The sequence below is a fragment of the Onychostruthus taczanowskii genome, unplaced genomic scaffold (genome assembly GCF_017590055.1).
Source record: "Onychostruthus taczanowskii isolate IOZ18803 unplaced genomic scaffold, ASM1759005v1 scaffold3, whole genome shotgun sequence".
In the NCBI taxonomy this organism is placed as follows: domain Eukaryota; kingdom Metazoa; phylum Chordata; class Aves; order Passeriformes; family Passeridae; genus Onychostruthus; species Onychostruthus taczanowskii.
Window position 1 is genome coordinate 5,120,249 of NW_024500349.1, and position 24,041 is coordinate 5,144,289.

Genomic DNA, 24,041 nt, shown 5'->3' on the forward strand with positions numbered 1-24,041 from the left:
TGTGCTTTTTCCTCACCTATCAATCTTTTTATGATTTCAGCACAATTTTTTTGTTCTCTATGCATTAAGTGTTTATTTATATTGCTAAATCTTCCCCCTTTTCTAACTCTCCTGGTTTTCCCACTGATATTTACATCATAGCAGCCAGAACATTTGCTGAGATTCACTAGTTGTTTTACTTGAGGCTTACTGTCTGTGAACCATTCCTGATGAGCAGTGATCCTGGCTCATATACAAGGCTGAAAGCAAAAGCCAAGCTTGCAACTCAAAACTATATACTCCTGAAGTCTGCCAAAAGAATGTCACACTAAAGGTTAAAAGCTGACTGGAAGCCACTGAAGAGAATGAGCAGAGTCTCATGGGGTAACCACAGGAATTATGTGGTTGTTTAGGGCATAAAAAGGAAAAACGATCTCATAAAAAATGATTAAATGTTTGTGGAAAAATTAAAAAATTTTGTATATACAAATGGGTTTTATCTGAAAAGTTTTGTTTGACTCAGGGGAAGGCTGAGGTTTTAATTGATTCCTATTTTTATAACAAAGCAGAGAATCCCTCCCATGACAGAAGGCCTTGTGACCTCAAAAGAAAAGCTAAGTTTTCACAAGTAAGTATATTCCCTAGTGAGAGTGAGAATGCACTACCAATACCCAATCTTCAGGAAATGAGATGGTGATGTATGGAACAGATCTGAAAACACCCTTAAGGAATCCTGTATCTTTATAGACAGATTTCCTCACAAATCTCTGTCTTATTGGAGCAGAAGCTGTATGCTTAATTGCTGCTTTCTATATCTGATGAAAATGAAACTGTAAACCCTGGAACTTGCAACTATAAACTTTTTTTTTTTAATGAATATTTTAAAGTATCTGTTTATTTGGCTTTAAACATCCTCCAAACAGATTTATTTATTTTGCAGGAAGGAGAAGACTTGTTTTCATTAATCATAGTGGTCAAAAACACACATTAGCAAAACAAATCATTAGTATGCAAAAGTCTACTTTTGGCTGACATTCTAGGACCTGAACACATATTTCTGTTTTTCTTAGTAACACACTTAGCCTGTGTAGTTTTCAGAACAATGCAACATTGAAACTAATGGAAAAGAAACTAAATATTTAATCAACAGTATAAATAGAATAAGAGGTTCTCAGAACATTTTGTCTCTCTGTGAAAATGCTTTGATGAAAATAATTTAAAATTTAAAAAAAATAAATGACAATTTTTAACAAAGAATTATCTTTGGCCAATCAGTCTTTTCCAAAGCAACCTTCATTTTTCATGTATACTTCCAATGCGTCAAATAAAAAAAAATAAAAAGCATCGGCAGTAACTAATGCTGAAGGCATTAGTGTTGGGACACCTTCTAACTGAACCAATGACATTGCTTTTCTATGCTCACCCTGGAAAAGTCTTTCTATATATCCAGTGGTAAACACTGCACCCAATCCTATCCTAATTTGTGCTGATCGAAAGCATATTTTACTGGAAAAATGCTCATCAAAGTGCCAATTTCATATTACTGAGTACCCCACTAAATATGTTTGATCCATCTACATCAAGCAGCTGAAAATTCTCTGCTTCATATTTTAAGTTGCAAATGCAATGCATACTTCAGAACTCTGTTAACCACTTCAGTTGCTGCTGTCATTTTTATGTTGGCAGCCTATAAGCCTAGTCACTCAGAAAGATGACTGAAAATTAAGATATCACTGAAGAATGGATTAAGTGTTCTGTGATATTGACTGGTAATGTCTTTGAAAGTCCTGGCATTTTTCCTTCAGATCCAGTGGAATCAGATTCTTCCTAGGGTATTGGGTTGATGAAAGAATGGCACAGGAATCAACAGTGATTATTGCTTAAAATGGGTTAAACTATGATTTTGTTTTTAATAACATTACAGTTTTCATTACTTTCAGATTCTATCTTCTTCCTGTTATAAAAATTGCCAAATTAACTTTCAGAAGCAATAATTATTCTCTTAGCCCAGAACACTTAAGTTTGTGAGGTTCTTTTCTTCCAAATTCTAGTGAGGTCAAGGAACTCAAGCATGAGTTTGCAGTAAACAGCTTCATAAGAGACTGGACAGCATGAAAGAAACTCTGCCCAAGGTTCATAAAAATAGATGGAAAGCACTGACTGTGAATCCCTTGCCTGATCTCAAGGTCACTGTGTTTGCACTTTGTCTTTAGGTAAAGGCAGCTGACACCTACAGGGCTGAAGTATGCTAAGGACGGCACTTTGAATGCAGGAGTGGAAAAAAACTTATGAAAATACAGCCAAGTCCAAATACTCAGGTACCGGACTGTCTAATCAGAATTATTTTCCTAGGACAGACAGCATTGTTATTGCTCCAGCATTATCTGGACTGTTAAAAATAGTGACGTGTCCCATTTGCCTTGCCTGTGGTACTGTAGAAAGTCTGATCTTTCCCTGCACACTCCCAGTATACAGCTTTTAGATAGCTCACCAATATTTTTGCAGAGTTTTTCCTGTGAGGTTCTGCCACTGCGACATCCCTTCTCCTGATGTAATGAGAAATTGTGGAATTATATAAAAAAGCAGCAAGTTCAGGAGTGTCTTCTGGAACAGCAAACTGCAAAGAGAGAAATGGGAATGTTAATGACATACACATACAATGATTCTAACAGATTTGTTCCTGTCTCAGAGGTCTTGAATTTTGGATTAACACTGTTTTTTCAATTGAACAGCACAATCATGAGAATACTTTATCTTCAACTAGGAGCATGATGAGTAATAGCACAGGAAAATATTGCCCAGTTATAGGAATTACAGCAGACAACATTTTTCTGCACTTTTTACTGGTGTCAATTTAGTTGCTTTACTTAATTTTGTTAGACTTTCAGGGGCAAATTCTGATATATATAACAGGATAAATTCAGAGTTGTTGCATTCATTAGTTCAGATCAGAATCTGCCTAACAAAATATAATGATTTTACCAATTTTAGAAAAAAAAAGGAAGTCTGACTTCAAACAACACAATTTTTGATCATATAACAAAAATGTTACAGATTTGTTTTGGTAACAGCCCAACTTTGTATAATGCAACAGCTTCTTCATTTTTAAGCTCACATTAAAATGCATTCTCTTCAGCTTTATATTTACAGATTTTTGTTCTCCAATTGAAAACTTCTTTTTGTTGGCAGTTTCTCTTTAATTTCTATACAGGGCATTTATGGCTTCTTTTATAAAGTCTCAAATAACTCGTGGAGCCAACTGCTATAGAAGTAAAGATAAATTTGAATTAATGACAATCCAATAATGTAAAATCATAATAAAATATACATAGAAGTTTACAGTAAGATCTCAACAGGAACTCAACTAAACATAGCCAAAGCTATTCCTTAAGGACATCAGATTATAAAGTGCTGCATCAGATCCTTCTTATCAGTTCCTTTAACCTCTGAACACAAAATATCCTAAACAAATTCCTAAAGAAAATATTTCTAATTGCAATAAATGTTGTAGCGTTAAAGGAAAGAGAATAGCTATAAACACACAAAACCTCCCAAACACTAATGCTGTGTAGTACTAGGTTTGGAAAAGTGGTGTAATTTATCTGATTAAAATTATAATGCTATAAATAGAACATAAACATTTGACATTGTCTGAGATCTTCAGTCAAAAGCATCCTAGAAAGTGAAAGATATTATAATTCATTAACAGATGAAAACCCATAAAAAAAAAAGAATTCTCTTTTTTTTTTTCCCTTTTTTTCTGCTGCTTCATGAGGTTAGCATTGTCTATTTGCAATAAGGGAACCCATAAGTAGCTAGTAAATCTCTCCCTCTCAATGTGGCAACATGTGCAAACTCTCCTTCCTGAATTCTTTCAACCAGCATATAGACTTCTTTAATGATGACAAATTAAAAAAAACCCACAATGTAGTAATGTGCCTGCAAAGGAGCCCTCAATATATGATCACAATGGATATATATGTAGATCCATTTGAATACCAAAGGATTTTCATATTTACATTTTTCTTTCTTCATAGATCCTGGAGTGTTAGCACCTTAGTGAATTGTTACAGCAAAGGTTCAAAAACAGCCCTCTGCAGTTAAGAGAAACACATGTGTCTCCTGCAACCATTTAAAAGCAGAATTGTCCAGTGGCCTAGATGTCCAGGTTAAAGATATTATTTTATCCTTCTTGATCTAGTCACATGGAATTGCTCAACTGTATAATCTATCTCTGTTGCTATTTTATATGCCACGTATTTGCCACACTATCTTAGAGGATCACCCCCTCCCTTTCACTACAGTGGACTGCCTCAGTTTCCCCACCATGGAAAACTGTACTGCTTCCTTCTTCTGAGCATTATTACTTTGAGCAAGTTTCCAGACCTCTCCAGTTCCCCACTTCTCATTCCAATACCCTGTTCCACTTTTCTCATTTCCTAGCCAGGCAATAGCCTTTGCTGCATTGTGTAACTCCATCAGAAATGTTCTGGAAGAGGACTTTTTTGCACAAAGATTATACACATCGTTTTATGTTACATACTTTATATTATATTATACTACATTATACATATTTTAATATTATATATATATATATATATATATATATATAAATACAATATATAGTATATGTTATGTAATATGTAATAGAAATATATTTTATTACTAGATTATACACAAAATTACACAAGAGCAATGCATTGGATGGTGTTACTTTGTCCCAAGACCAAGCCCTAAACACAGTACTAACAGTTTTGCAGCATGAGGAGACTGCCTCTGGAAGGGGTTAGTTCCTGCCACTCATGTTGGTGGATGTACCTTATGCATGTGGTGGAATTTACTGTTATTTCACTGCTTCCCTGACAGAAGCCTCACTCGTGGTACTGCAGTGCTCAGCTATTGAGAATGTGCCATGTGTGTCTGAATATTCTACCACAGCGGTATTTATAGGTACAGGTTTCATAAAAATGCTTTTTGCCATCATTCTGGGAGTAAAAAACAACTCATCAGGAATATTGTCCCAAGCCAGAAGGCAACCTAACTGAGCCCTCTTCTCATCACAGCTGCCTTTAGGAAGAGCAAGAAGGAAGGAAGAATGGGGCATGCATACACAGTACACTCCTAATAACTTTCAGCTTCTGAATGTGTTCAGATCAGGGACTTCCTTATCTATATGAAGTTTGTGTTCATTTACTAGTCTTCACTGGACTTCTCTTTTGGGAATTTGTTTACTTTCCTTTTAGAATCACATAAACTTTTAACCTTGACTACTTCCCTTTGGCCACAAATTCCAGACACCTGAGACCTGCCACCATGAACCATCACTTCCTTTTGCTTGTTTTGAATCTGGCTCTCCAGACTTCATTAGATGTTCCAGTTCCTGTGCAGGGAGAGGCAGAGAACAGTCAATCCACACCCACGCTCTTCCTGCCACTACTCATTTTGAGGATCATATTTGTGCATAGTCACCTCTTTTCTAGACTGAAGTGACCTAGTGTACTAAGTTCTGAGTTCTTCTGCACTGGAATTCCTTCCGTATCTTTGCTCCTTTTCCCACCTTTTTAAAGATTCATAATTTTATTATCCTTTCACATCCCTCACTGTCTTCATAGAAAAATAAGCTACAGAAAAGTTCCTAAACAAAAGTCTTCCCTTGTGTGCATAGGTGTGATTCATCTTTGTGGACTAGACAACAAAGCTCAAATAAAACCTTTTTACAAGACAAAAAATTCAGCAGTGGGGAGGAATATACTACTTTGATTGGAACAGAACAATCTGAGTAATTTCAAAGGGGAAACGCCTCAGTGCCCTAAGAGAGGTAAGTTCAGATATCCAAGAGAAGTCAGGCATTTAATGCCCTTAGCCTTATTTGGAAATTTGAGCTAAGCATCCTGTTGTTTACATGAAACTTGAAGAAGCCTGTCTCTGTGTCCTCTTGCCATCTGAAGCAAGAGATAAGCATTACATATCTGAAACCTGATTTGTGTATTCATATTGTTCAATGGTTTTAAAAACTGAAATAAGGAAAGGATATTTAATTTCTTGCCATAATAACTGTGCATATAAAACCATATTCTCCCACAACAGATGGATCATTATTACAGGAAAATTTCTCATAAGCTTCACAAGAATTTAGTCTTTTTTATGTAACAGATGCAATCATTATCAAGTAGGAGAAGGAAGAGCAAACTTCTTTAAAAAATAAAATAAATTAAATAAAAAAATATACATTGCCTGAAAATGTCAGTAAGAACTGTGCCAGAATTCTACCCAGCTTCTTAATTCAACCTTAAACAGAACACAGTGGCTAGGGTGGGAAGATGTTGAACTGCTTTTCATGAGCTTGCAACCTGATCTGATCAATGAGTTTGAGAAGCTAGGCTTGCAAGAACAAATGCAGGGCCTCAGTTTCTTTCTCCTCACCACTTTTGAAAAAGAGGTGAAAAATTAGGTAGAAAAGATATGTAGAAAAAATTCCCTGCCTCCAATCTTGCTGTGCTTTGGGTATAAACTGGATAGTCATTTTCTATCACGCATTTGCTTTTTCTTTCTCTAAAGAAACTAAATAAAAGGGTGGAATTCCAATGTCTCTTTGGTTTCCCAAGAAACCAAAGAGACATAGTGTTTTGTGTTTTTGAAACACAAAACACTAGCCACACTGTATTTGCTAGACATTAATTTTTCTTTACTCTTTTAAAGTATGTATTGTATTTGTCTGTTCAAGCTAAAGACTTGACTTGTAACTCCTTATGTTGTGACCACTCCTCATCACTAGAAAGCTCTCTCCCCTTTCATCCAATGTACTGAACTCAAACCCATTCTGGTATGCAAAAGATGTAGAGCATATTTAGCGCTTGGAATGCAGCTCTCCCTGAATGATGTTTAACAGGCTACTAGTTAAACTTGAGAAGTGTTGTTGTTTACTCCAGAAATGTCTGGAATCAGTCATGCTTAATAAATTGGATACCTTGTTTTTGATGGGATAATATGTAGAGCTGTGTTTTGCTTAATCTTCTGACTGTGAGCCAAACCAAGCTCTTTTGAGGTGATCTGCCATCACAAACATAGATCTTAAAACAGGAAATTGTCCAAGCAGCCAGGGATTGGGTTAGGAAAGCCAAAGCCCCAAGAGAATTAAATGCAGCCAGGGATGTTAAAAACAATATGAAAAGCTTCTATGGATACTCAAAGGTAGGCGAGGGAAAACGTAAATTCTCTCCAGAAGGAAATAGAAGACCTGGTTACCCAGGATGTTGAGGCTGAGGTACTCAATGAATTTTTTCCCCCAGTCTTCACTGGCAAATGCTCCAGGCACACTGCCCAAATCACAGAAGGAAGAATGAAGAACTGCCTGTTCTGAATCTGAAGTTGCACTTGTTCATGAGACTTGATGAGATGCATCCATGGGACCTAAGGAAACTGGCAGATGAACTGGCTAAGCCACTATCCATATCTGAAAAGTTGTGGCAGTCTGTGAAGTTATCACTGACTGGAAAAGGGGAAACCTAACCCCCATTTCTAAAAAGGGTGAAAAAGGAAATCCTGCAGAACTACGGACCAGTCAGTCTCACTTCTGTACCCAGTCCAGTCATGGGGCAGATCTTCCTGGAAACTATGCTAAGGCACATGGAAAATGAGGAGATGATTGGTGACAGCCAAAATGGCTTCACTAAAGGCAAATTGTGCCTGACAGATTTGGTGGCCTTCTATTCTGGGGTCACAGTGTTGGTGGATAAGGGAAGAACAACTGAGATCATCTACTTGCACCCAGACAAAGCATCTGCCACTGTCCCAGATGACATCCCAGTCTCTGTGCTGGAAAGACATGGATCTGACAGAGCACCCAGGGGATAACGAATGGGCTGTGTGATCACACTCAAGGAACTGTGGTCAATGGCTTAATGTCCAATTGGAGCCCAGGGACGTGTGGTGTTCCTCAGGGCTGGTACTGAGGCAGGACCCTCTTTAACATCTCTGTTGTCAGCATCGGCAGCGGGATTGAGCACACCCTTCTCCTCATATAAAGAGGACAGAAACCAAATATGTACCAAGCAACACAACACTCACTTTAGAAATATTATAGACTATCTATATCCTGCTTCTTAACTAGGAAAATGATATTGCATTGCTAAAATTTCACACGAAAATTCCATTTATGTGAAACTTCCATTCCATGTGAAGTGTAGGCAAAAAAACCTCAATCAAAATGCAGAAAATGATGGAAATAAAGTACTTACCTTTATTTGCATTGTATTAATAGGAGAGCTTGTTTGACAATGCAGTGGTCCATGTGTCTGAATGTGAAGAATATAAAGAAGAAATTCCTCTCTACTGGACACAGGCCAGCCAACATGGAGAACTGTGTTGTTGATGGCACTTGGTCCTATATTGTGTAGCTGTTGAAGAAGTATAATCAGTACCTTCCAAGGCAGGAAAAACAACAAAAAACACTGCAACCACCACTCAGATATTTTCAAATTCTTAGTGGACCCAGCCTTAGAGTATTTAGGGAAGATTATTGCAGATTATTAACATCACTTTATTGATGGAATCTGTGGCAGGTAGGAGAGAAGAACCTCTTCACATTAGTCACAAAGCCAATGGCAAATCTGAGAGAACATTCTTTTCTGTCTGAGTGTGTATCCAAGAAATCCATCACCTTTCCCATTTCTTCCCTACATATGAAGAGTTGAAATTATCTAAAAAAGTATCAAAAAATTCCAAGCCAAAACACACTAGCAAATGAACCCCACAGAAATATGAACAATGAACCTTAACAGATCATACTTGAAAATAGTAGCCAAAAGTTCAGAATACAAAAGAATCACATTTCAGGGCACAAGAATAGAAGACAGAGCAGAACTTAAACTAGTTTCTTTGGTTAAGAACTATATTTTCAATATTCTCAATCTAGATTTTCTCAAAAGAAGTAAAGGAACTAGTTTGCCTAAATTAATATGCCAGGACATTATTTTTTTCTGGGGAAAATGAGCAAAGATAGAAATAATAGAAGTTTAGAAATCTAGGCTATTAAAATAATTTCCTTATATCAGTTTACAGTTTGAAAATAACTGATGACAACAGGAGTCTGGACAAGTGTTGTCACTGGGCTTGAAGAGTTAAAGAAGCTGAACACCATGGACCTTTACGCAAAGTTCCTAGAGATGTGAAAACTTCCTTTTTTTTTTAATTTGCAGAATTTTTGTGACTGATGACCTTTAGTTACAACTAAATAAAAAGCCCTTTCAATCTTCATCTTCTGGGAATTTGCTTGGTCTTTTGGATGCTTTGCTAATATAAACCATGTAAGTGTTTTCCTTAGTAACTGTAACTAATCACTGTAATTATTTTAATATATTTGAAGTCACAAATACAGTTTCACAAACAACCCAAATGCTTGAGACAGGATGATTTGAAGTATTTTTCAGTTTAGAGAAATGTGTTAAGATGGGGAATTCACAAATGATAATTTGTATTTTACAGTTGTATTCACTACACTTTAGTATGTCATGCAAATTGTAATCTTACACTGCTGATTAAGCTCAGTTGCTTATATTTTCTTGAGTGCTAGTTTGTGAATTATAACCATATGTGAAGCCCCCTGTTTTACCCTCTAGAATAAAGGCTATCCATAAGATTCTAAGGATGGCTTTTATTCCATGTAGTTCACCCAATGCCCTTTTTCTAAGCTGAACTCTTTTACCTGACGAATCATCCAACAACAAAAATACAAGGTAAAAATTTGTGGACTTCAAACATTAAGAGTTGTTTTCAACAGAATATTTTCTGAGGTAACAAATTACATGTATGCCTACATTATATTTTTCAGTTAGCTAAATGTCAAAGAAAACATTTTTTCCAGTGCACAGCATGTACAGCTTCTAATGAGAAGCTTGACATTGATTATAAGGAACTTTTAAGCACTGTTTTTAATTCTTGTCAAACACCCAAAATGTTTATAAATCCCTTAAATATCTAAGACAGGCTCCTAGCATAAACTAATATCCCCTCCACTCATATGAACAGATAATGGGGTTGTGAATTCTCAGATTAAATTTGGGTGGTGCTAAAGTCAGAGTATTTACATTTGTGGCTTTATCTATCTACAGATACAGACAATAAACCAAATTCATCAGGAATTCAGTGGGGGCAGTGTGAGGTCCTGAGGCAACATACATAATTTTTACCTCATAGATGTGTTCTACTAAAGGACCAACTTCTTCTTCTTTTGTAGGTTCATCTTTGGGTTCCCAGTTGTGAAGTGGCAAAATAATTGTTGGGGGGTGAGACACTCTGTAATACACAAAACAGGTTAAAAGAGTAACTGTTACCAGTGATTGATTGCATTCGTTTTAGACCAAAATGATGACCACTATCTTTACCTGAACCCTCAAAGGCTTGTTATTTGGGCACATTAATTAGAATTAGGTGAGGTGAATGCTACAATGCCTCAGTAACATACTACCCAATCCTTGCAAATGACTGAGGGTGCACAGTGTCATACTTCCTGTGATGGATTGTCCTTTCCAGACAGTCCAGGGTGCAGCTCTGTTTGGAGAGAGGAATCCAATCTGTTGGGCATTTATATCATTCTCACTGATGAGATACCTGAATAGATTATCCACAAAAGTAGAATGAATAAAGGTATTTTTCTATTTCCATTTAAAGCCTGTAGGTGTTTAATGTGATGCATCTTTCTTTCCTAGAATACATTTTTAAATATTAACTGTTCTGATTGTAAATTTCTGTTACATCTGTTATTATTCCTTTAAAAAACCTTGCAAAGTAGCCTATCTCATCTTACAGATAGGAAACAGAGATATTGTGACTTCCATAAAGTCATAATGGAACTTGGTGTACTGAGAAACAGAATTCAGGACTAGACTCTTTTAGAGTGCTCCAGGCTTTCCAACTGCTTTGCGAACAAAGTGGCCGTTGAAGCATTCCCTGGACTATTGTTGCAACTTGTAACACATAAATATAACATAAACAAAGAAAACTGTGACTTAATATTTGACATTCTTCCAGCTGCTTTTTTATTTTTCCTTCTCTTCTCTATCTGACCTTAAGAAAGTCTTCTGATAACATTTTTATTTGAATCACAAATATTTTATTTCTCATAAAAATTGGAATTTCATTGTACCGGTCCCATTCAGATGCCAACTAAACCTCACTCAGTTGTTCAGAAGTTGGGAAATCATGTCCCAAGAATTTCTTTTAGCATGATAGGCCACTTTTGGCACAGACCTCTGTCACCTACAAGTACTGCATGTAGCTGTTGGTGCTAAAATTCTTTGCCAGGGTCAACTCCTTTTCTCCAGGCTGAACACCCCCAGCTCCCTCCGCTGCTCCAGGCCCTTCACCAGCTTTGTTCCTCTTTGCTGGACTTGCTCCAGTGCCTCAATGTGCTCCTTGTAGTGAGGGGCACAAACATGATTCCAGTATTCGAGGTATGGCCTCACCAGTGCCAAGTACAGAGGGCTGATCAGTGCCTGCTGGCCACACTATGTCTGATACAAACCAGGATGCCATTGGCCTTCTTAGCCACATAGGCACAGTGCTGGCTCATGTTCAGCTGGCAATTATCACCTAATTGCATTTTATAATTCCCAAAACTAAGCTATGAAAACAGATATAAAAATTATCATCTTTGATTATATACTGTGCTTAATTTTGGTATACCTTGTGTCAGTGAACAGTTTATCATAACTCATTTCTTACTCATCCTTTCCCCAAAGGCCTCACTCTGCTCTCTATTAGCACATGCTTGCCATAATGTGTTCCACATTTCCAGCCATAAAAGCAGTAGATTCTGTTTGGTATTCAGCATTAAGGATCCAAGTGGTTGCACAAGAAGACCTACACATATGAGCAGGCATTTTATATTAGTAACATCCATGCACAATTTGAATGCCCAAATAAAATTTTGGCTCTGACTGTTGTTACTACAATGTGAGATTCTTTAGGTTGCTGTCTTTGCACAGACACTCAATAAGTCTGTAGTAGCTCCATCCTGCAAGGCTTGCAGGGGTGAGACCCAGGTGTCCTAGATGGATAAGGCATTTGGGTTTATAATATGCCAAAAGATTCACTGCATGGGATTATCATATGCAGAGTAATTCTGTAAAAAAAGTAGTTATCACAATGAGTTGAAATCGTTGAATACTTACCCTCTGATCTGTACTTGAGCCAGAGCACTGATGTTGATATGGAGGTTCACTAAGTTGCTGGTGGGATTTATCTTGTTAGAACTGGAAAAAATATGTAGAAATATTAACAAAGGTTTTATATCAGAACTCTAGATTATTGTATCACTCAACACACAAGCCCCACTGGGCATATTACAAAATGGATTTCCTATTGGCACCCTTCAGTCTTGTAGGACACTGGTATTTAAATTGGATAATATTTGAGCTCATCACATACTTAATAAAATCTTGAACTCAAGCTTCCTTTAAAGAATCCTGTGATGATGAATAAGATGATACAAATTTATTTGGCTCAGAATATCTTGTACAACTTGGCTATCTGTACAGATAAAAGTATCTTAATAGAATAGAAGTTTGTTTTCATACATTGGAGGAAGGCAGTGTTAATGAACAAGACAGGCTTTGTTAGAATAATATTTATTTCTATGACTCTCCAAACTTGTGACTTTTACATGACTGAGTCTTTAGGGAAAAATAACCATGATCAACTGTTTCTTCAATTTTCTTATTTTCTTCCCTCCCCTATTCAGAGTGTTTACATTTTTAAAACCACTTAGTAGTGAAAACAGATCTCTGTGTTTAAAATCTAGAGCTCTCACTCATCTTATTGTCTTTTCTGATTGTAAATCCTTAGTAATAAATGTAGTCTCTCTTACTTCAAAAGGCTACTCTTGTGATTATAGCCCATTCCTATAAAGAAAGGTTTGCAAGTTCAAATTCATGAAGATAGTGGAGTAATTACAGACTTAGAATTTATCTAATGATGAGATTAACAGCACTAAATTTGGATTTTTTTTTTTCAGTCAGGTGTGGTCTTCCTTGCTCCATGAATACCAAGTTTCTATTGCTGTCCCAATTTGCTGGTATTACATCTGGGTAGCATCAGTCAATTGGAAACATTCAGAGGAGGTCAGCATTCCCAGTGACTGACTCCTGAGGAATAAAGAGCTTTGATCCAGGCTGTCTGGTTACAGATTGCTAAAATTAAGAGCAGCTCTAATTTGTTTGTAAACTAATGCAGATTCCCATCAAACATTATTTGAAGTTTTATGCAATCCTCTATAGCCATTGTTTTGATTATAAATGTACAAAAATTGTTTAAAGTGTAAAAATTATTATACCACTATTTTGTTAGAATAAGCTGCTCTCCAATTTGCTTATTTGTCCACTTTCCATAGAGTTAAAATACAGATTTTGATCATACATATCTGGTATTCAAACCTTGTTCATGCTTTATGGCATTTTTTAGAGAAGAAAATAGTTTAAATAGAAGTGCCAAGACATTTCTCTCTCTAAGAGGTACATAATTGCATAGCAACATCCACATCAGAAAAGGAATCAGATTTCAAGACACTACTCAGCTTCTTGCTTGTTTCTTATAAGTAATGAACTCCAGTTTTGCAAACCAAAATACTTATTTTCTACTTGATGTTTTGAAGCAAATGAAAGTCCTCTTTTTTGAATAAATTAAAGTAGGACTCAAATTCTGATGTATTCTTGCCTCCATCTAGGCAATTTCCTCATTTTGCTTCATGAAGTCCTGCTCCCTTTTTCTTTTAGGATTGTTTTACCTGTTCACTAAGAACATAGAAACACACAAACTGTCCCGCTGCTTGTGAATGAATGTACAAAGCAGTGAGTTTTAACTGTAGGGTACATTCCCTGTGAAAGAAATTTTACTCTTTATTTTTCCCTTTTTTGTTGTTTTTTTTTTAAGTAGCTGTGTGCTCTTCAGCATTTTCATATGAGCTTGTAGCCCAACACATTTCCTTCCTTTACATTTTAGTGAGTCACACTCATGGAGGAAGCATGAGATGTTGCTGTCTCCTGAAGTTCAGCCTCATGTTCAGTTTCATTCCTCAGGAAATTCTTGTCACTTTTCAAAAACTGTTACCTACATTCAACTCTTATTACCTAGACAGACTTAACTGCCCAAAAAGCTCTCGACCTCCCCAATTTCACAGCATGTAGTGGCATGAGCCTTGGATAACCATTTAAAACTATTGCTTGCATTAAGAAATGAATAGTGGCATGGACAGGGGACCTACAAGGTAACCTACAAGGCTGTGTCTCTCTCCAGAGGAGCTCATGTCCAGGTTTGCATGGTCCCCAGCCAGATTCCAGGGAGAGGGCTGACGCCTGACCAAGCGTCTAATGGACTTCTGCGGCATTGCTGTGCCCTTCCTGAGTTTCTGCATGTCTTTTCCTTTCAAGGGTTACATTATGGAGACATGACTTAAACATTTCAAATGTCTCAGTTATTTACCATAATGAACATGATCAAGGCCCTCATTAAAGGCCAGACATTAGCAATTAAGTCTCTGCATGTGGGGCGGAGAGGGCCCCATACTCCAGGGTGTGTTTGATGAGGACAGATGGAGCAGAAGCCATTCCACCTACTGAAAAAGTTCCAGGTTTGTTTTTGCTGTTATCCTAACCCAGCCTACTCTGTGCTTTTTTTGTCTCTGTGGAAGCAGCACTGCCCAGCATAAAACACAAGATTCTACAATATTAACATGTGAGGCCCACAAATGGGGAGGAATCGAATGGAAAAATTACAAAGGTTCACCTGCACCGAACTGAAACAGTTCTCTCCATGCCAGTAAATCTGTTGAGCAGATTTTAAATGCTTTCCATTTATTTTCTAAATTTTTGTGAAGAAGAAGCATGTCTGGTTTAATTCAGAGCATGACATGTTTGTACATATTCACCTTTGTTACAAAGGTTTATATGTAACAAAATATTAATTAATTAATTAATTTAATGGATTCTGAAGTATGAAATAAAGTTGAAATTTGGCAAATCTGCAGAAGATGCTTAAAAAATAAGTCAACCTGAATTTTAAAGAAATACCTGAATAACCTGAATTTTAAATAAATAAGACTGATCTTCCTAACAGCTAATGAGGCTCCAACCTCAAAAAACCTCCTGAAATAAAGTATCATTGGAAAGCCCCTGAAATAATTACTGATATTCAAAAAGGACCTTATTATATAATAAACTTCATATGCCAATAGGAGTTAATAATTTAAATGACCGTGCTCTTGATAAAATATCTAACCTCTTTATTTGCAGCTCAAAATTGATGCTGAAATCTGCATTTTCAAAATGCTGAACAGAAAATCGAATGCCTGTGGAGAACTGAGAAAGAAACAAAACAACAGGTTACTAGAAACAGTTGGTCTCTCCAGATCAATAAAGCAGCACTGTTCAACATTGCATTTCACAGACTTATACTGGATACTGTTGCTTTTCAAAATTAGTATGAAATAACATCATCTAGTTGTTCTCAGGAAAAAATACCCTCCTGCCTCTGTATGTCACCAGATGGAAAACTTGGCTGGAGAGAGGAAAGATCAGAGGAATAGAGAAGCACACTCCCAAGAACACAGCAGTGGGCCCTTCTTCATCCAGACAGTCTTTGCTTTGCTTTGCCAAGCCAAGAGCAAATAACAGTTGTCTGGCAGCTCTCATCCCTGCCTGCATTCATGCATGCCTTTGTCCAGGTCCGCAGGGCTCCCTGCTCCCTGCATTGTCCCTGCACCTGGCAGCTCTGCACTGTCTGCTTCAGGTGTTGTGGGGCTCACTGAGCACCTGAGGCCGAATTAGAGGCAGTTTAATTTACTTTCAATTTGGTTCTTTATTTCCATTACAATTCTGTTATAAGGAATACAGCTTCAAAGTCATATTTGCAGTTCCATTTGCCACAACTTGGAGTGGCACAACTCGAAGTGAGTGACAGAGGAGAGAGTAAAACACACAGGTCCCAAAACTGAAGGAGGTAAGTGCTTCCACTGGCGCTGCCTTTTGTTTAAGCAGACCTGGCTTCCTCCTTTTGACAATTTCCATTTGCTTTGCAAGAAGAGCAGGGATAAGCAGATCAAGTTTATTCAGAAGAAACAAGGGCTAACTAGAGAAGTAATATACAATAGCCTCTGGTGGAGTCTCTCTAAGCCTCTCATTGGACATATTTACAGTCCCAGTGTGTAAATGGCAGGTGAGTAACAGGAGATGCCACCTGTCCTCAATGTTCAATTAATGTTCAATGTTTAAATTATTGTTTTAAATTATTTCAACTGCATGTTTTAAATCTGGTAATTTTCAAAATGTGAATTTTTCAATTCCTACAAGTTCTCACTCCCCCTCTACCTTCCATCTGGCCTAATAGCAGATTTTTTTGCAGGATAACATGCACGTTGTACTTGCATTTAAAAAAAAAGGATGGTAAACCACAGGTATATTCTCCATGTGGACAAACAATCTTTGTGAGAAATTCATCAAAAGGCATCAGGAAATGAGGACACCATTTTCTCATTTCTGCCAATGTCTGACTAGATTGGGGGTGGGGGGAAACAAAAAAAAGGTTGTCTGCTTGGCATAATTTCCTTAGACTATTTCAGAAAACCTTGTTAACAACAGGACAGGACACATCAATGTAGGGACTTAAATTCAACATCATTGAAGATGAGGAATTTTCCTCTGTGAATACCATTTCATATATTTAAGCAATTCCTTTTTCCCACCAATTCTTTTCATTCAATTCTCCTATTTCTTCATTTGCAGTGGTGCAACACAATCCATCACCAGAACAAAACTTACCTAACAGATTTCAACTACTTTCAGCTGACTCATGCTGAACCAATACTGTCATTATAAATTGAATGGTAGGTTCAAATCTTTGAATTCTGATTATCTTAATTTCATAGTTACAGTAGATCTCTACTTTTTGAAGCAAAATTTTTCAGATGAAAAGACAGCACTCATTAAATTGCTCAAAAGTTGAATAGCTGACTTGAACTAAAGATGTAATTTTTAAATTTAATCTCACTTTTTGGAGATGATATTAGCAACTCTATTGATATTTCATTTGCCTTTAAAAATATAATGACTTTTGTCTTTTAGACAAAAATTTCCAGATATTAAACTCACCATTTATCTTACTGTTTTTACTAACCAGTCTAAATAAATTTGTTTCCACTTATAGCAGAAAAAACATTTGATGACCCAAAGATAAAATTTTCATCAGACAGAGAAGACATGAACTGCAGTTCTGATGATCTATTACACCCCTGAGGCTTAATTCCCTATTTAATAGTGAAACACACTCCTACTGTACAACTCTAATAAGCTGCAGATGTTGTCTTTGTATAGTCATAGGACTTTGGTAATGTCACGTAACCCTTGACGTTGCTGCTAATAACGGGGCAAAGATGCTCACATGTCCTTGATGAAAACCCACTGAGGTCAAAGGAGTTTAACTCGCTTGAACACATAACTTAGCAATTATTCAACATCCTTGTTTTAATAGGACATCATTTTATCAGAACAGTCTGTTTTTACTTAAAATTTTTGAAGTGAAGTGAGTTTCATTAAAATTGCATTATTTCCATGTTTGTAACATCATGTATCTTTGAAATACATTATATTTCTGCTATTACTAATAAGTTTTAACCTATTCTGTTTGACAGGATTTAGGAGTATGCCAGGAGACAGAGGTGTAGCTTTTTTTGAAATGTCTTACAGTGCATAAGAAAGATAAAACCTGGTGCTCTTGAAGAATCAGTTTGCTACATACCAAGAAATGGGCAAGATCTTCCAACTCTTCTAACCTTATTTCTATTAATTTCTATAAATTTCCAGGTATTTCTACTAGAATTTTCTCACTTGCAAGTGCCACTGAACAGGTATTAGGAAGCTTGTCAGTCTGATCCACTTCAGTGTCATAAATAAATATGTTGAGCAATTTTTGCCAGTGAGATGTTGTCATACATTTACTTTGCATTCTGGGCCATTTGGCCTGGAGGTTTTCCTTACCAAATCTTTCTGTCTTAATTTTTACTCTTTCATATTTATTTTTTTTAAATCTTCAAAGATATTGCTGAAAAGATTAAATACTTTTTGTGGCCAGTAAACAATTTTAAGGACACAGATGACATAATGCATTTTGAAGATGTGAGGTGTCAGACAACCCTGTAGTCTGCTGCAGTAATATCCCATGGATTATATTACAAAATCCCAACATAACCCTCATACTCAGAAGTTGATCTTCAAGAGCTCAAGAATTCTAGGATTTCAGGGTGCTGGCAAGTCACTATGGTGACTCAATAGTTAAAGAGTTTTAGGAATGTTCAATTTTGACCTAACCCTTCCTTCCCACTCACAACTTCCACAAAGAGTCCCTTTCTGACTGAGTATTTTGAGAATAACTGATCTCCTGCCAGAGCAGAATTGTTTTGCAAAACTGGAAATGGATCAGAGCAACCTTTTGAGATTTATGCAATTTGTACAAAGGGCTGGTATTTTGCTTTTGGAAGTACATTTGCCATCACAAATATGTTTAGACTGAAAAATACAAGTCCTTTCACCTTTACTGGGCTTCCAGGAGAGCTGACTTCAAAGATAAATTTAGGATTTAAGATTTCACTTACTCTAATCAAACAATGTTGCCATCTGGCTTTGTAATGCTCTACCTTTGTATGCCTCAATTTTAAAGGGATGGATTATTTTGTTCTAAAGTAGAAAACCCTTGAATACGGTATGAACCCTATTTTTATTCAGCTACTTCTCTCTTTATGAAGTAGTTTGCTTAGGAGCCTCTGGTAATGGAACTTAGAGCAGTCTTAGAGTTGATTCTGAAGAGAAGAAGGATTAGTTATGCTGTGAAAATTCATAAAGAGACAGGCAAGAGTAGTAATGTTTTAGTGGCCACCAAATGACATTCCTGAAGTCTTCACACTGCTAGTGCTAGCATTTTGGGTGAAGTATGATGTGGAAACAGGGCTTTGGATTGAAAGGGGGGAGTATTAGGGTCTGTAGTCTAACTCCTCTACACTCAGACCTTTTCATTGCTTATGCTTGTGACAACATGCAAACTGCAAAGACTTCCTTCTTGGCATACAAGTTAGTGTCTCTTGTGTTTGGTCTTCCTTTTCTCTTCCAGCCCAAGGGGTTTTATGCTCTCCTGCCCCACTCCACTGCATCCCAATCACCCACAATATTCTTGTCCACTTCTGTTTGTATCCTGAGAATTTGCTTCTGCCTTGACACTAAATGGAAACTACTAAGCAGGTAAGTAAAATTGCTATCTTCTCAGTACAAGAAATTATTTGCCTTGAATTGGAACTTGTCTCATGCTTTGGCCCATCATTGCATCCCACCATTCCATTATGAAAATTCCATTCCTCAGGAATGTTTTCAATTATGTACTTTTTAGGACTTTCATTAAATAGAATAAAACAAAAACTACAAAATCTTTTGGCCTTCTTATCTATGTCCTTCCCAGAAAATGTTTATAGTAATCTCTTCAGACTTCTAGTTCAAAGTAGTTCAATGTAGAAGGATCCTTACCAGGAAGATTCCTCTTCCCAGGAGGTCCATCACCTAGAGTTCAATTTTCAATGGTTTCCACATCCCTGTAGTCCCAAAGAATCTCTAGGACTGCCTGTGGCCATGCAAGCAGATGACTCCATGAGACAGACACTTGCCCTCACTCACTTTCTAAAGTTGTGTGGCTGATCTCAGGCTATCCCAAAGATCCGAAGAAACTTATTCTAATCCCAATCTCCAATGATACAACCCATTTGGTTCTTCTGTCAAGGGTCAGACATGAACTGCTTCAAGATTAAAAGAGGCCAGGAAAGCCCCCCTCTGTAGAGAGGCTGAAGATTGAAATATTGATCTTCCATAGGATAAACCTTAAATTAGTAGGCATTTTGAAAATACTAAAGAAATTTGTTTTGGTTTCTTTGCAAAGCCATAGGTTCAATATGAAATTCAAACAGTAGTAGTTTTATGAAAAGCTGTTATTTATTCCTGATATGTGCTTATGATGTTGATTGCTTTGTTTTTATTAGGACAGTTTTTTACCTAAGTACCAATATTTGGATTATTTTCTCTTAGTTAAATATTCATAGAACTTATGAATTTGTGAGAAACACTAAATTCCTCTGCAAGAGCATCCATAGCTGAACATTCCTGGATTTAATACTTCTGGGATTTACTGGGTTGTTTTGTCATGACATAGGGACAAAGAATGACAATTGTGGAATTTTTTATCTCCAAACCTATTCTTTATCCTTATCTAGTGTTCATCATCACTTATTATTCAGTTCTGCTTTTGTCCAAAAACAAGGCTACCATCATTCCATCTAATGTGTAGTATGATTTATAAGAAGCTGTCTTAGGGAAATCTTTAGAATTAAAATAATAACTTTAAAGCAAAAGTTTATTCCAAACACACTTTCCTTGATATAAATTGTGATATAAACTGGTAAGACAACCCTTATGTACTCAAGATGAGAATCAGGCTGATGAAGTTGTCATTTACCATACATATATCTATATGTTTTAGGTAGAGAGGATACTAAAAGGGAGAAATAAACTGATCACATTATAGATTGGAATTCTCATTATACTAGTGCAACTTCTAATGAAATGATAGTGATAAATTGAGTCACTCTCACTTTCTTTGAGTGATATAAACCCCAAGTTCTAGCATAATTAATCTTTTAGAAAAACAAATGTTACTTTTTCAGAGGCACAATTCTGCCTCTTAGCACACCAACAATTTCTTGTCCAGGTAAATAATTTGTTTTATGTGCTGCTTATTAGGACACATTCTGGTAATTGAACAAATTTCCATTTTTTCCCCTTTATAATTCAATTAGATAAAAATCAGTAAATGCATCTGGTTTTCCCTTACGTTTGCGCCAGCCACCATGGGGTTCCCAAGATCACAAACCACCATTCTAGTTTCATTTTCCATCTTGTAATCACAGCTCAACACACGCAGTGCCTGCAACAAAAGGACACCAATATAGAGGTCAGAGATCACAGTGAAATGTATCCAGTTGGGAAAGTGATGCCTTTTTGACTGTGACCTTTCTTTTGATTTCAGACACCTGCTCAGAGCACTATCAAAACATTTAGTTGGTTATTGTCAGACAACGGGGGAAAACTGATGCCAGGGAAAAACAAACAGGATAGTTTCCCAGTACCTTAAGAATCAGGATGAGATCACTCTATGTCTAGTTTTACCACACTGCTTTGTTGTTGTGAATCATTCCTATAGCCATAATGACTCAACAGAGAAACAAAGAGTAGGCAAAACTAAGTGAGAAGAGTAGGTCTCACAGTAATTACAGTGTTATCCATCACAACAAATCTCTATAACGGATTTCTGTCACCGGCAAACCTCGAGTATGGATCAATTCTAGATCTTTGTTTTCCAATCTGTGGTAAAATACTTAGAACGTTAAATACTTCTGTAAAAACATAACCTGTTATGTGCGTTTACAAATTAGCAACAAAGGAGATAGACTTTCATGTTATCAGATATAAAGGTTTTTGTTGTTTATAGCAATCTTTATCACTAATAATATAATCTGTAAACAAAACAAACTCTACAAAAGGAGGTACAGCTATAAAACAGTGCAAGCTAGGATACAGAATAAAGCAAAGCAATAAAATATGGGGGGGCTGCAATAAAATGTGTTGGGTTTTTCTTCCGTTTTCCTCTACATCTTCAGTAAATGAAGGCATTTCCCTATATGTGCAGAAGTAAACCAGCTTTGTAAAAGCAGGATGCAGCAAGTTGCATTACCTTTCTGCTCATTTGTGATTCTCACAGATGAAGCAGTGTGAATGAGTTCATGCCCTCTATATAAAAAGACCTGGGAAATCTCTGTACCAATTTGCCCTATCTGTAAAAGCCAGCAAGGACATGCTGTCCTTGTAACTTCCTGAGATTAAAGAAAAGACAGGGCATGTCCTAAACAGAGCCCATGTGAAGCATGCCCTCAGCACACACCTCATTGTATGCTGACATTTTTACAGTTTGCTAGGAGGAAAGAAAAGTTTGTTACACAGCATGTCCAGTGCACTAATAGCCTTCCCAAGCCTCTTTAGGGTTGGGAGGGAAGCATTTTTACACTCTTTCCAGCTGGTTAATTAGAGGTGGGAAGCAACGCATGGGAGAAAAGAGGGTGTTAACACAGTTGGAATCAAACGTGTCTGGAAAATTGTCCATTTGATCTTGATGTGTGGGTTTATAGTTTTGCTTTTGTTGGGGGAGGAGGGTTGAAATTGAGGTCTAAAAGTTGGGGAAAAATACTCATTTGTATTAGATATTTGGCAGTTTCTTTAAAGATGCTGTATTATCGACCAGCACAAAGTAAATCAGCCCTTATCACACGTTTTGGGTTTGTTTTTTTGTTTGTTTTTTTTTTGAGAAAATATAGGAATTTTTCAAGGAGTTCCTCTGTAATCTGGAGGCTATGTTCCTAGACTTAAAATGATTAATGCTGCAGAATTTATCTGATCAGCATCACAAAAGCTAATTTGTGCAGTATGAAGATGTGACAAAGGGTCAACTGTGGTAGAATTCCTTCCATAATCAGATTTACTGTCTTTGTTTTTGCACTGATCATCTTTTTGAGGTTTAAATAAAAAAAACAGGAAAATTAAAACCAGGCAGGAAGCTACCAAGAGCTGAGACTTGTACACCTACTGTTGTCAGCATCATTGCTTTCACATGGAACTCAGCCAGATGGAAGGCTTTGCCACAAAGCCCTTCTACCTGGCATTGGTAGCAATTCACATTTCTCTAGCAACACACAGGTTTTTTGGCAGTCTTGAGCAGAAGTAAAACCCCAACAATTATCATGTGTGCTCCCAGGGTGCATTTTAACTAGAAAGTGATTGGATGCTTTAAGTAATCCAGGCAGCCTACAAACTTGAAACTTTTTTGTGGTTGTAGTGATGAATTACTAATTGATGCCACAACAGCTAAACACAACAGACTGGCAAGTAAAAAACTTCCCCTTTCCTTTACCAACACCTTCCAATTTTATTTTCTGAGGAAAAGGGGATGGATTGGTTGATTTAATTAGTTGATTAGGGGATCTTCAAGTTGATGTATATTTATGTATCTAGTTGATGCATGAAGAGTAATTTTACCTTTCACCAAGCTCAAACTGTGTCTCATCTAGCCAGCCACAATGTACCTAGTTATTTCCATATAAGACAAGAATGTTCTAGGTCTTTTTCTCATTTTAAGAGTGCCATGATTTAGTTCAGAAAGGCATGGGGGAAATGGCTCAGAGCTTATCCACTGCAGTACCTGTCTGGATGTGATCTTCACCACTCTGCAGTTTCCAGTCTGAGCAGAGGCAGTTCTGCCAAAATACATAACGTTTTTGGTGTGTAACAAATATCTGTTAATGCTTTGTATTTGCCTGATTTACTAATTATTCCACAAGAATCTGGGTCCCAGCATTTGCTACTAAGGCAGGAATGAGCTGTTCAATATGGGCAGCTCTATCATGGAGCAAAGGGTTAGTGCACAGTATTCAGGCAATGGCTGGAGGTTCAAACACACCGTCATGTTAGTGACGGTTGTAGAGTAAGAATGTACCACACAGCAATATATATTGTCTCTGGATCTCCTGCTGGAAATATGAGGCAATATACTTGCTTATACCTTATTCATTGCAGCCAATTTCAGTAAATTCACACCTACTGCATATGAACAGTTATTGCAAACCAATGGGTTTCCAGGAACTAGTGAAGCTGTGGTAATTTTCTCATTTACCTGGTTTCTGGACCTTCTAAGTGTTTCCACAATGCAACTGATGAAAAAACACACTTGATTTAATTTAAATTAATTCTATTTCAATTGTCAGCTTTTGAAGGAAGTCTCGGCATCTGCAGGAATCAATGAAGCTCCAAAATCATGTCCCTGACCTCAAACTTGAAGATCACACCCATTCATTTGCCTCTCCACCTACATATGATCACATTTCTGCAAAACGTTGATCTTCTGTGCAGTTGCACAGTCTGTGTGCAATATTCTTC

The 24,041-nt window shown here is 36.9% G+C and overlaps 1 protein-coding gene across 1 annotated transcript in view; it reads right to left on the reverse strand.

The window, feature by feature from the left end:
- The window catches only part of ITGA8 (integrin subunit alpha 8), a 109,096-nt gene that overhangs the window by 26,272 nt on the left and 58,783 nt on the right, over positions 1–24,041 (reverse strand). The window contains exons 21-26 of the mRNA XM_041408882.1: positions 20,890–20,982; positions 15,250–15,329; positions 12,150–12,230; positions 10,167–10,272; positions 8,217–8,375; positions 2,471–2,596 (exon numbers count right to left, since the gene is read on the reverse strand). Coding sequence (XP_041264816.1) covers positions 2,471–2,596; positions 8,217–8,375; positions 10,167–10,272; positions 12,150–12,230; positions 15,250–15,329; positions 20,890–20,982 — 645 coding nt within the window. The remainder of the gene's footprint in view (positions 1–2,470; positions 2,597–8,216; positions 8,376–10,166; positions 10,273–12,149; positions 12,231–15,249; positions 15,330–20,889; positions 20,983–24,041) is intronic.